Source organism: Xenopus tropicalis, chromosome 5 (assembly GCF_000004195.4).
Source record: "Xenopus tropicalis strain Nigerian chromosome 5, UCB_Xtro_10.0, whole genome shotgun sequence".
Classification (NCBI taxonomy): Eukaryota; Metazoa; Chordata; class Amphibia; order Anura; family Pipidae; genus Xenopus; species Xenopus tropicalis.
The window spans coordinates 24667356-24681570 of NC_030681.2; the positions used below are offsets into that span (position 1 = coordinate 24667356).

Genomic DNA, 14215 nt, shown 5'->3' on the forward strand with positions numbered 1-14215 from the left:
GACCTTGGAGTCCTTGTAGATAATAAACTTGGCTGTAGCAAGCAATGCCAGGCAGCAGCTGCAAGGGCAAACAAGGTATTGAGCTGTATTAAAAGGGGTATAGATTCACGGGAGGAGGGGGTTATTCTTCCCCTTTACAGAGCGCTGGTAAGGCCCCATCTAGAATATGCTGTTCAGTTTTGGTCTCCAGTGCTCAAACGGGACATTACTGAGTTAGAGAGGGTCCAGAGAAGGGCAACTAAGCTGGTAAAGGGTATGGAAAGTTTCAGTTATGAAGAAAGACTGGCCAAGTTGGGTCTGTTTACACTGGAGAAGAGGCGCTTAAGAGGTGACATGATAACTATGTAAAATATATAAAGGGATCATATAATAACCTTTCTAATGTTTTATTTACCAGTAGGTCCTTCCAACGGACACGAGGGCACCCACTCCGTTTAGAAGAAGGGAGGTTCCATTTAAACATTCGGAAAGGATTTTTTACAGTGAGAGCTGTGAGGTTCTGGAATTCACTCCCCGAATCAGTCGTGCTGGCTGATACATTATATAACTTTAAGAAGGGGCTGGATGGATTCTTAGCAAGTGAGGGAATACAGGGTTATGGGAGATAGCTCTTAGTACTAGTTGATCCAGGGACTGGTCCGATTGCCATCTTGGAGTCAGGAAGGAATTTTTTCCCCTCTGTGGCAAATTAGAGAGGCTTCAGATGGGGTTTTTTGCCTTCCTCTGGATCAACTAGTAGTTAGGCAGGTTATATATAGGCATTATGGTTGAACTTGATGGACGTATGTCTTTTTTCAACCCAATTTACTATGTTACTATGTTACTATGACTGCATCGGCTTATTGATACAGTCTTTGCTCCTATCCCCTTCATTGTAATGCATTTGTTTGACCAAGGGCCAAACGATTGGATTAGGTGGACATTTTGGGGGGAAAAACCTGCCTGTTTGGCGACTTAGCCAGCAGCAGATCGAGCAGATATTATAAATATTATCTGATCTTATAGTGTATGGCCACCCCAATCCACACCATCAGTGAGAAATTCATACACAAAGGCACATGTACATATATTCACTGTGTATAGTATTTGCTATATTATATTACATTAACATTTATTTATAAAGCGCCAACATATTCCGCAGCGCTGTACAATAAGTGGGTTACATACATTGGACATACAGAGTAACATATAAAGCAATCAGTAACCGATACAAGAGGTGAAGAGGGCCCTGCCCAAAAGAGCTTACAATCATATATATGTAGTTATGGAGCAAGTTCTATGAAGCCATTGGGCCTATTTGTGAACACTAAGATGCAATCCTTGTGATGCATTGAGCACATCATTTGGGGGTTTATGTCTATGTGTGTGTTTGAGTAGCCATGGGGCACATTTTTGTTTCTATAAAAGGAATGAAAGTATTTGCATCACTAATTAATGAGAATGTTGGGTTAGCGTTACTTACTTGTGTGCATTACCTGCTTCTGGGAAATCACTACCAATGGGTGATAGCATCACCATGAGTACACAGGTGGTAAAGGGGGCCCAAAATCTTCTAAGCTGGTGAACTGGGCCAAGGCTTTAAGCCCTTAAATATATCTATCTATCATCTATCTATCATCTATCTATCTATCATCTATCATCTATCTATCTATCATCTATCTATCTATCTATCTATCTATCTATCTATCTATCTATCTATCTATCTATCATCATCTATCTTTCTGTCTATTTATCTATCTATTAATCATCTATTTCCCTCTCTCTCTCTTTCTACCTATGTATCTCTCTGTCTATCTATCTAAGATCCCCAACCTTTCTTACTCGTGAGCCACAGTCAAATGTAAAAAGACTTGGAGAGCAACACAAGCACCATAAAAGTTCATGGAGGTGCCAAATAAGGGCTAAGATTGGCTATTAGGCAGCCTCTATGCACACTATCAGCTTACAGGGGCTTTATTTGGTAGTAAATCTTGTTTTTATTCAACCAAAACTTGCCCCCAAGTCAGGAATTCAAAAATAACTCCCTGGTTTGGGGGCAATGAGAGCAGCATCCAAGGGGTTGGGGAGCAACATGTTGTCCCTGAGCCACTGGTTGGGGATCACTTAGGGTTTTAGGTTCCAAGACAGAGAATCTTCAGGAGCAGAGGAAGAGTTTACTCTGATATTCATTGTAAGCAGTAATTCTGTCCTACTTTATGGCTGAGATTATAGTGAAAAAAAAAGCATCCTGTCACAGTCATTTTTTTTAAATAATGACCCTTTAAACTAGCACTTTGTTACCTTACAATGGCACACTGGGTAGCCCAGAGACCCACAGCCCTGGACAATTTGTAGTCTCTAAGAAACAGGGAGATCCTAATGAACATTCGCTGGCCATCTTAAGAGTTCTTAAACTTAATTTTGCAGTTTAAAGGTCTGTGAATGTGCTCCTGTGGATGTGGCAATAGCAGAACTTTGTAAAATTGGGTAGTGGGGGCATGGTGGGGGACTCAAACTCTTTTTTGCAGGGGAGGACCCTGTGACTTTTAGTTATGTCATTGACCCAATGGTCTTGCTGTGGGGCCCCAGGCTCGGATTTGTGGCAAGGCCTAGAGCGGCATAAATTTTGGGGGTGCATGCCGCATTGCAGCACATGCATTTGCTCATATATGGAGCATTGGGGAGAGGACACGCAGAAAACTTCAGTGCGTCCTGTCCCCAATGTTCTGTATGGGAGCTACAAGGATGCACATGCGCCCAATCCTCAGGAGAGAGGGGGGCAGAGAATGGGGGTGCCCTAAAAAGAAATCCGGCTCTGTGGGGCCCAATAACTAGTCATTCTGCTGCTAAAAAGTTCATGTAAATAGATCCCAATAAAAACAGATGATGTTACTGTATAATAAATAGTGCCTATAAATAGTTACAATAATTAATTCACACACTAATAAGTCAATCAGTTCATTGGGGGTCATTGGAGTTTGTCCCTGCCTGCCCTGTCACACTACTCTGCATTGTCACTGCTTGAAACATAATAACGATAATTATTATGTATTATCATCATTATTATCATATTATTATGGTAATATGTCCGTTATTAGGCAAGTCGCAGCAGTAATGTGATTTGCATATAGTCAGGGGCACTGCTAATAATGGCACATTGCTGCTGGGCAGCCTGACCTATAAAACAAGTGCAGCCCTTCTAACGGGATCTCCTTGAAGTGTTGCTTAATTCTCTTTATCTGGAAACCTTAACATTGATAATGGATAGATTGATTAGATTGATTGATTGAATGACTGATGATGGTGCATAGAGGTGTGGTACATACAGTAGAGCTATAGATTAGATAGATAGATAGATAGATAGATAGATGATAGATAGATAGATAGATAGATAGATAGATAGATAGATAGATATAGAGACAGACAGATGATAGTAGATAGATAGATAGATGTTAGATGATAGATGATAGATGATAGATGATAGATAGATAGATAGATAGATAGATAGATAGATAGATATAGAGACAGACAGATGATAGATGATAGATAGATAGATGTTAGATGATAGATGATAGATAGAAAGATAGATAGATAGATAGATAGATAGATATACTGTAGATAGATAGATAATAGATAGATAGATAGATAGATGATAGATAGATAGATAGATAGATGATAGATAGATGATAGATGATAGATAGATAGATAGATAGATAGATATAGAGACAGACAGATGATAGATGATAGATAGATAGATAGATAGATAGATAGATAGATAGATGATAGATAGATGATAGATAGATAGATAGATAGATAGATAGATAGATATAGAGACAGACAGATGATAGATGATAGATAGATAGATAGATAGATAGATAGATAGATAGATAGATGATAGATAGATAGATAGATAGATAGATAGATGATAGATAGATAGATAGATAGATAGATAGATATAGAGACAGGCAGATGATAGATGATAGATAGATAGATAGATGTTAGATGATAGATGTTAGATGATAGATGATAGATAGATAGATAGATGATAGATATATAGATAGATAGATAGATAGATAGATATAGAGACAGACAGATGATAGATGATAGATAGATAGATAGATAGATGATAGATAGATAGATAGATGATAGATAGATAGATAGATAGATAGATAGATGATAGATAGATATAGAGACAGACAGATGATAGCAGGGCCGGAACTAGGGGTAGGCAGAAGAGGCCGCTGCCTAGGGCGCAACGATTGAGGGGCGCCAGGCAGGGGCCTCTCCTGCCTACCACTAGTGCTACTTTGTCATTGCCTCCGCTGCTTAACATTAGCGGTGGAGGCAATGACCGATCGAATCGCACCGCCCCCCCCTGAACGGCGCATGCGCGCCAAAGCACAGGAGCAGGGAGGTGGGCGGAGTTGGCTGACCAGGTTGCCTAGGGCGCCCGGTCGGCTTGGCCCGCCCCTGGATGATGATAAATAGATAGATAGATATAGAGACAGACAGATGATAGATGATAGATAGATCATTGCCCCCACCGCTAATGACAAGCGGCGGGGGCAATGACTAAAGTAAGTGGACTAGGGGTAGGCAGGAGAGGCTGCCTGGTGCCCCCCAATCGTTGCGCTCTAGGCAGCTGCCTCTTCTGCCTAACCCTAGTTCCGGCCCTGAGCTGCTACCCTGTGTTACATTGTCAAACACCAGAGCCACCAGGGCAGAGAATAAAAAAGTACAAACATTGCTTTTAGCAGCAAATATATGTGTGTATATATATATATATACACAACTTAAATACCATTACAAATTTGTAATGAATGTACATTGCAAAGTTGCTTGAAATTATGTTTTCTTAGGCAAAAAATTATTTGTGGGTTGACATGTCCTTTAAGATTATCTATTTTCCATAGTAATTACACTGGCATGCCTGGGGTTAAAATGGCCATTATTTTATTTAGTCTCTCGCGCGTTCTGCACGTGACATCACTTCCTTGACATCGCTGGGTTATTTTGGCATCAAGCATTCATTTTGTTGGCCAGGGAGAAAAAAAGGAAAATGGAAGGCATCACAACGAGCCGGGTTTGAACCAGCGCCCTCTGGCTATTGCTTTCCTCAATATCCGTTGTTCTACCACTGAGCTCCGGTGGTGAAGGATCACTGGTTGCGACTCTGTGGTTAATATGCTGGTTATCTATTTCCTGTAGTAATTATACTGGCACGTCTGGGGTATGTTGTGGTCCAATGGGTGTGGTATTTAGGGGTGTGTTCACAAAGTGCACGTGGTGAAAATGTTTCACAGTGCGTGCCAGATTTTCATGTGTTATACTCTCTACTTAAACAGCCCCCCCCTCCCAGTTATACAATTATGTGAGTTTTGTAAGCAACTTTATGGGCTTCACCAATAAATTGGTTTCCTACAAACTGGCCACCTAGTTATTGTATGCAGGCTCAGTCTTAGAATTACAGCTTGTTTTTGCTTGATGACTTTGCCCCTCCCTTGAAAAAATTTCTGTGGACGCCCATGGTGACCAGATCACTGGAAAATTCAGAGACACGTCTAGAAAATCCAGCTAGAAATGCTGCCCTGATTGCAATGGACTTTACATGTAATCAGTGCAGCCCTGCAAAATGCATTTAGTAGATATAGCAGCACAGGGCAAAAGGAAGGCAAATGGATACTAACGCATGTAAGGGCTAGGGTTGGCAACAATTCTGGAAAAGAAATACCAGACCTCCTATATTTTTTTCTTTCCTCCTTATTAATAACATTGGCATCAAGCATTCATTTTACTGACCAGGGAGGAATTATGTTTGCACCTGGGAAAAAAAAGAAGGGATCACCGATGAGCCGGGCTTGAACCAGCGCCCTCTGGATATGGGTATCGGTTTTAATTTTTTATGGTTTTTGAATGATTTAGTTTTTTGTTGGGCAGCTCTCTAGTGAGGAATTTCAGCAGGTATCTGCTTGCCAGAGTCCAGTGTACCCTAAATAATAGACTAATAGACCTTCCCTTTGATGCTTTTTAATGTAGATCACATTAGGGGAGAGATGCATGTAGCATATCACTAAATTATATTCATCTCATGTGCTAAACTGTGTATAAATGCTGTATGCATGCAAAAATACCTAACAGTACAATATGGAAAACGTGTTTTTGTCCCTACTCACAGTCATTTCCAGTCGCCAGCTGCAACAACCCCTCAGGTGTTGGTACAAACACAGCCCCGGCATTCAGATGCACGCTATTCACTTACACTCTTGCACTGTGCAGGTACGAGCGCCTTACACAAGCCTGACACTCTGTACTCAAGTAACTGCCCCCCCCCCACCCCCGGGGTGATTTAATTGCTTCCAGAGACGCTCCATAAACACAGTGTCACGTTAGTCACATCAACCCCTAAACTATGGGTTTAAATGTAAATATATAAAAGAACAAGACCCACTCCTTTTCTTCTTAAAATATAGTTTAATTATTAAAAGTACCTGTACATGTTTGTCCTTAAAAAATAAATAACTATTCACAAATCCATACATATGAAACACCATGTAACATTACAATTTACAGTTTACTCTTTCCTCCACAGGCATTTTAACTCAGCGTGAGCTCTGTTCTCTGAATTCCGAGTGTACCTGGGGCGGCTGGTAAAAATGCCCCCTGTTCTCTCCATTTATATATTTCCCTTACATTGTATTTCAGTAGAGCTGCTATAGCCTTGTTTACACACCATACACACAGGGCGACTGCTCGTTATATACATTTAGTGCTTGAGCTTATTTGAACCTGCTGCACTGAAAAGGCACTTCTGTACAGAACTCGTGGGGTGCTCAGTAATGCAAAGGGTTCCGTGTCTTGAAACTAGAATCTTAAAGGAACAGTAAAGCTTAAAATAGGCAGTTATATAAAAAGGTTTCTTCTTTAGACAATCTCCCACAACTTGTATTTTCTTTGATTTTTAAGGCCATTGTTAATACTTAGAAGTTCAGATAAGGGTGTAACAAGCAGCATAACATCTTTATTCCAAATTAAAGAAATTTTCTGTCTCTCTCTCTCTCTATATATATATATATATATATATATAATATATATGTGTGTGTGTGTAATATATATATATTGGATTTTTTTCAATACATTTTTTCACTTTATTGCTAAGTCCTTGTGTGTGCGGCTCTCTGTCCGTATATTTCCTCATTTTAGCCAGCACCTAAGGCATTTGAATCTCAATAGGGTGTGCTCCACTCTTCCTCGTATATATACTGTATATATATTCTAAACTGGATTCTTAGGAGTTAATTTGATGCAAACTACTAAATATAATATTAAATTTTTGGGCATTACCATCTGGAAAGTGTTCAGCATATTTGAAGCTGCTTAATAATGTAAACCCATAGGAACTGTTTGGGAAATCCTGATATATTATTTAGAAAGCCAGTGCTCCATCTGTATGTGCACAAAGTCTGCTGTTGTAACATCAGTTCTATCTCTGGCCTGGCTGTCAGAAAATGATTGGATTATAGCTTTAGAGGGTAACAATTGACAGCGACATATGATAGTACATATCTTTAGATAAGACCTTTCTTTAGAGAACAACATGTTATACGCCTCAATGTGTGTGTTTGCTACAAACAGAGCATTTGCACAACACTTTTGCATGTTCAGAGCCCACAGCAGCAGACAGTGGTGTTAAAGGACAAGTAAGACCAAAACATAAAAATAATGCATTGAAACTGACAAGACAGTTGTTTCTATCCTGTACCTGTAAAATAAAATGACAATTCCTGTGTCCTCTTTAACATTAAACCACACACCTTTATAGCTTGGGGATGTAATCCCTGCTATATTACAATACAACACTTTCTACAAATGGTTTTTAAATTCTAGATGTACAGACTAAACAATCTTACATGCATTTATAGTGAGATGTAGGTTTTTATGCTTTTATGTTCTGGGGTTACTGTCTCCTTAAACTAGAATGACTGAGCAGATTTTATTGACAATATGTTGTGGTGGGCTAGTTGGCCTTTAATTGCAATGAGATGTGTATTAGTAACAAAATAAGACTTTTTTTTACAATATAGACAGAAATAGTGTCCTGGCATTTAACTGATCTTCCACCCAAATGATAACACAAATAATGAGCAAACCCTGGCAGCCAATGTTGCTAGCCACATAGCGTCTGGATACCTGATCTGTAGCATAAACTTTATCCAGCTGTTAGCTGTATCCATCTGCTTGCCATTATCCCTGTGTCTCTAACCAGGAAAGGGAAGATGTTGGAGTGGGGGGGGGGGGGGGGGTGTGTAAGATGTTACATTATGACAGTGCACTGTCGCTATAATTTCATTGAAGATGTTGTTTTCACCTGCTGGAGCACCACATCTTTCTCTGGGTTCTTATAGTCTAGTGCTACTTGGTCCATGTGGTGCTTCCTCACCAGGCAGCAAATCAAAGCGATAAGGACAATGAGAATGGACAGGATGCCCACACAGATGCCAAAAGCCATAATGGGCTGCTGAAAAGAGTTGTCATCTCCAGGTGGAGTTGGCTTAAATGGTGGAATTGATGTTGTGAGGTCTTCACCTGAACCTTCAGCAGGAGTACAAGAATTGTCCTTTTCAAGGATGAAGCCCTCTGGGCAATAGCAGGCATAGCTGCCAGGCAAATTATGGCACAAGTCCTTGCAAAATCCATTTTCACATTCATCAATATCTCTACACACAAATTTGAGCTCTTCATCTGTGTCCAGTACATATCCATCAGGGCAGTTGCATTGGTCAACAAAGTTGTCATTGCAGAAAGCAGGGCAGGTGGTGGTGTTGCAAAACTGCTTGCACCTACTTGGATTTTTCTCATCAATGATGTAGCCTTCACCACAGACGCAGCTGAAACCCCCAGGAAAATTTTCACAGTCGTACTCGCAGATGGTGGTTGGGATATCACATTCATTGATGTCTTCGCATAGCCCATCCACCATCACAAAGCCAGGAAGGCAGGTGCACATGAAGCTCCCGTCTGTGTTGGTGCAAACCTGATCACAAAGGTCAGGGATAAGAGAACAGTCATCAATATCTTGGCATGTCATTCCATCCTCTGCCAGGGCGAAGCCCTCAGCACACACACAGGTGCCAGTAGACTGGTCAGGTATACACTGCAGGCTACTTGGTAGGGGCATACAGCTCCTGCCATCATCACTAAGGTTCGTGTTTGGGCCACACTCACACCTTGAGCCCTCAGTATCCCCATTACAAATAAAAGAACATCCCCCATTTTCAATCATGCAATTCCAAGCCCCATAATCTTCAGAAGTCCATTTCATCTCTCCATCACCTTGATCTTCACAAACTAGTGAAAGGTGGGCACTGGGTATTACTGCCTTGGTGCCAGGGGGTAGGAAAGTGATTCCTGGGCCTGCCATGCCCAGGGGTGTTTCGTAGGTGACATCTAATCCTTGGGGAAAATAGATGGGCTGGCATGAAGCAGAGTAAGGGATCTCACACAAATATCCATCTGTTTTGGAATCGCAAACAGCTTCTTCCCAGGACAGGTCCTTGTGAACAACCACACACAGATTCCCACATTTTCTCTCATTGCTCTTCCAGTTGGAATAATTGGTGTTACTCTCACCTGTCACCCACTGAAACCCTCTCAGGGGCAGGGAGATGTCTGTGCACTGTCCTCTCAGCTCCAGCCCTATCCACACACTGGCCACCTTATCGCCCAATTTGCCCATGAGCATCTCAATAACTTCAGCTTCAACAGAGCTTCTCACGGCCATTAGGTTCCCCCCCAATTCAGTGCACTGTCTCTCTGCCTTCTTGTATCTCTTGCTGTTCCAGACACCAAGGTAACAGGATTGGCCGATGCAAGTAAAGTTTGTCAGGTTCTGGTCGGCCAGTGATAAAATCCCCAACTGAGCTGAGAGCAGCACCCACAAAACGGTCTGCAGAAGTCGCCTCATCATCTGTCAGCAGCAGCGGCAGCACCGGGATCCTGGGATCTCTTCTCTCTGAGCTCTGTGTCATCTCTCAAAGTGTGTAGCCAAGTTTATAAAGTGTCCGGCCCTCGCTACAGCCCTGTACAAGAAAGGAAGGAAAGGGAGTGCCTGGAAGGGTGGGCTGGAGCTGCCTGGGATGGGGACTGCCTTCAACATTCACTGCAGTGGTGTAACTGTGGAAGTAGACCCCACAGCTGGGGAGGGGTCTGGCTCCTCTGTAGTCTGCCGAGTCAAATAGGGAATGCAGGGTTGTCATTTTTTTACACTATACTTCGCCCTCTTCCTCTTTGCTTTTCACAAAAAGATCACTGAGTGCCCTTTCCATTCTGCTGAAGAGAGGGGCTCTGTTATTGGATCTATTTGCCAGCTTGACCAATCAGAGATCGGATCTCATGCAGATGGAAAGGAAAGACATATAGCGAGCAAAAGTTGTCAGGGAGAGGCACAGCTCTGTGAATGTTCCTGTCCGGAGCAGGAATGTAGAGAAACAGATGTGAGGCGAGTACGTACAATTTTAGTATCATTGTATCTGGTAGTGCTTATTCAGAGATGTGAGGGGTTAATGGCACTTGGTTTTGTCATAAAATAGAGGTGTAAGTAAGTGCGCCCTGACCCTACCTTAATACATATACATCTCCTGTCTTTTTGCTAAGTTACAAGCATCCCAGCACTAAGGCAAATAGCACTAAGGCAGATAGCACTAAGGCAGATAGCACTAGGGCAGATAGCACTAAGGCAGATAGCACTAAGGCAAATAGCGCTAAGGCAGATAGCACTGAGGCAGATAGCCCTAAGGCAGATAGCACTGAGGCAGATAGCACTGAGGCAGATAGCACTAAGGCAGATAGCACTAAGGCAAATATCGCTCAGGCAGATAGCACTGAGGCAGATAGCCCTAAGGCAGATAGCACTGAGGCAGATAGCCCTGAGGCAGATAGCACTGAGGCAGATAGCACTGAGGCAGATAGCACTAAGGCAGATAGCACTAAGGCAAATAGCGCTCAGGCAGATAGCACTGAGGCAGATAGCCCTAAGGCAGATAGCACTGAGGCAGATAGCCCTGAGGCAGATAGCACTGAGGCAGATAGCACTGAGGCAGATAGCCCTGAGGCAGATAGCCCTAAGGCAGATAGCCCTGAGGCAGATAGCCCTGAGGCAGATAGCCTTGAGGCAGATAGCGCTGAGGCAGATAGCGCTAAGGCCGATAGCGCTAAGGCAGATAGCGCTGAGGCAGATAGCGCTAAGGCAGATAGCCCTAAGGCAAATAGCGCTAAGGCAGATAGCGCTAAGGCAAATAGCGCTAAGGCAGATAGCACTAAGGCAAATAGCGCTAAGGCAAATAGCGCTAAGGCAGATAGCACTAAGGCAGATAGCATTTGACTGCAGCCCTGACACCTATCTCCCAACTGTATCACTTTTTGGGGGATGGTTCCAGTTTGCTGCCCATGGCCCACAGTCCCGGATGGGCAGCTAAATGTCCCGCTTCTGAGCAGTGAGGAGAAATCAAACAGTCCGGACTCCTTGTTGCTGAGCAGGGGGCGGTACCTATGCGACACCATTGACTTTGACAGGATATTTGACTGGGAAGAGAAGTTACTGAACTGCTTGGTAATGGCAGTGTTGCTAATACAGAATGTTTATTTTTGCTACCGCTAGATAATTAGTGCTTGCTTCTGCCCTAATAAGTGCTGATTGTTTTTTTTGCCTTCTTCCCCCCTCCAAAACATTTCCTTATCCTGACATAATCTTGCAAGACAGCTTGGCTCCAGGATTGCATTTAAAAATTGCATAATTAACCCATTTTTGCCCTAGCCCACGTATTAACTTTTATCATGATGTAGACATTGATATTCTAACTGAAATTGCAACTTTTCTTCATTTTTTATTTCTTTTGTGGTTTTTCAGTTATTTAGATTTTTGTTTAGCAGCTCTCCAGTATGGCATTTCAGCTGCTTTTTGGTTGCTAGGGTCTTGTTTACTGGAAGATAGGAGAGGGATTATATAAGAAGGCAAGTAATAAAAATGAACAATAACAATAAAACTGTATTGTCACAGAGAAATAGTATTTTAGTGATTCCCATTGGAAAGAGGCAGAAAAGGAGGGCAAATAATTCACAAGGTATAACAAATAAATAATAATGACCAACTGCAAAGTTTCTAGGAATGGGACATTCAATAAGGTACAAGTTAACTTAAAGGTGAACCGCCCCTTTAAACTACATGAGAAAGTCACACCTGCTGTGAATTAAATATTGGGTCAGCTGTTGCCTCTTTTGGCTATGCTTGCCCAAGGTCTAGTAACCCATAGCAACCATTAAGATGTTTGCTTTCAAACAGGTAACCAGCATATGCCACTAACATTTATTTAATCCCTTAGCTTCACAAACAACCTGCAGTCTGTCCCAGTTCTGAGACACTACTGTCCCATGTCCTGATCCAAGACCCGAATTTTAACCAGGATCTTGTTATTGGACAAACAGTGCTGCTTGGCAGACAGTTCCTGCTCCTGTAGAAAATATAACATATTGACTATCCCTGGTGGGAGCTCATTCCCTCTGTTGTCTTCCTGGGGACCCTGCACCTGGATCTATACAATATAGTCTGTGAGGAAGGAAGTGTCCCTCCTGTAGGGCCAGACTCAGAACACAGTGAAAAAGTAAAAAAGAAAAGTACACACTAAACACTAGGGGGAAACAAAATCTTCCAAGCAATTAAGTCAGGCATCTCTTTCCCTTATTTAAATATGTAATGCCTACATGTTACACAGAGCTTTAGACACATTGTTCACCATAATTTGGCTTTTGTAAATACAGGGTACAGGTATGGGATCTGTTATCCAGAATGCTCGGGACCTTGGGTTTTCCGGATAAGGGATCTTTCTGTTATTTGGATCTCCATCACTTAAGTCTGCTAAAAATCAATTAAATATTGAATAAACCCAATAGGATTGTTCTGCCCCCAATAAGGGGTAATTATATCTTAGTTGGGATCAAGTACAGGTACTGTTTTATTATTACAGAGAAAAGGGAATCATTTAACCATTAAATAAACCCAATAGGGCTGTTCTGCCCCCAATAAGGGGTAATTATATCTTAGTTGGGATCAAGTACAGGTACTGTTTTATTATTACAGAGAAAAGGGAATCATTTAACCATGAAATAAACCCAATAGGGCTGTTCTGCCCCCAATAAGGGGTAATTATATCTTAGTTAGGATCAAGTACAAGTACTGTTTTATTATTACAGAGAAAAATGAAATTTTTGCTTATAATGGAGTCTATGGGAGATGGCCTTTCCGTAATTCAAAACTTTCTGGATAACGGGTTTCCGGATAAGGGATCCCACACCTGTACTTTACTGTATAAAACAGTGCCAAGGTAAGGGTGCTAGCAGCTATCTTCTGAGATGTGAATACATATACTAAAAGGAACATCTGTCTGTAAGAGGGAAATCACTGAGTAAATAACTTGTAATAGTCCATATTTAAAAAACTTTTTTAATAAATGAAGCCTTTTTATATATTTACGTACTGGTGGTACTGTTCCATACTGTAATACCGCAATTTTAAAATCTTAAGAGGGTAATGTAATAAATGGTCTTAGGTTTTCTAGTCATTCATAGCAACCAATCTTCAGGTAGCATATACAGGTATGGGACCTGTTATCCTATCCAGAATGCTGGGACCTAGGATTTTCTGGGTAAGGGATCTTTCTGTAACTTAGATCACAATACTTTAAAGGGGCGGTTCACTTTTAAGTTAACTTTTAGGGGCTGATTCACTAAAGGTTGATAAAACGAGCGCTATTTATAGCATGCATTAAAAATGTTATCACTTCTTATTTTTTGTGACTTAATGCTCGATTCACTAAAAGGACACGTGTCATAATTAAGAAGCGATGTTCTTTGTGTTATTTAACTTGCGATGAGCTATTTTCTTGTGTTATTTCCTGCCTTGTGCGTTATTTCCCGCCACGGGCGATATATATTTTGCCGCGTGTGATATTTAGCGCACAATATTACACACGTAACCATTACATTCTGAAAACTACTGTGCTGAAAATGACCATTTCCCTGAAAACTGGAGGCTGCATCACTCTAGGACAATCACATACTTGAAAAAATCCCACTGCAAACTCCATGTTGTGTTGCCAAACGCTCACAAACCGAAATGTAGGTGTTAATATTTTCACAGATTAAAGCGATATTTTGTGCGTTTAACGCTTCATATGTGTTTGTGAAT

At 41.5% G+C, this 14215-nt stretch overlaps 1 protein-coding gene across 1 annotated transcript; it reads right to left on the bottom strand.

The window, feature by feature from the left end:
- Nucleotides 1-8314: 8314 nt before the first annotated feature.
- Nucleotides 8315-9940, bottom strand: thbd (thrombomodulin). Its single transcript, XM_012963268.2, has one exon. It carries the CDS (start codon nucleotides 9938-9940, stop codon nucleotides 8315-8317), a length of 1626 nt encoding a protein of 541 aa, XP_012818722.2.
- Between the last annotated feature and the right edge of the window lie 4275 nt (nucleotides 9941-14215).

What these genes read in the sequence shown, in the direction of transcription:
- thbd (XM_012963268.2), bottom strand. Translation starts at nt 9,940, where the DNA reads ATGAGGCGACTTCTGCAGACCGTTTTGTGGGTGCTGCTCTCAGCTCAG.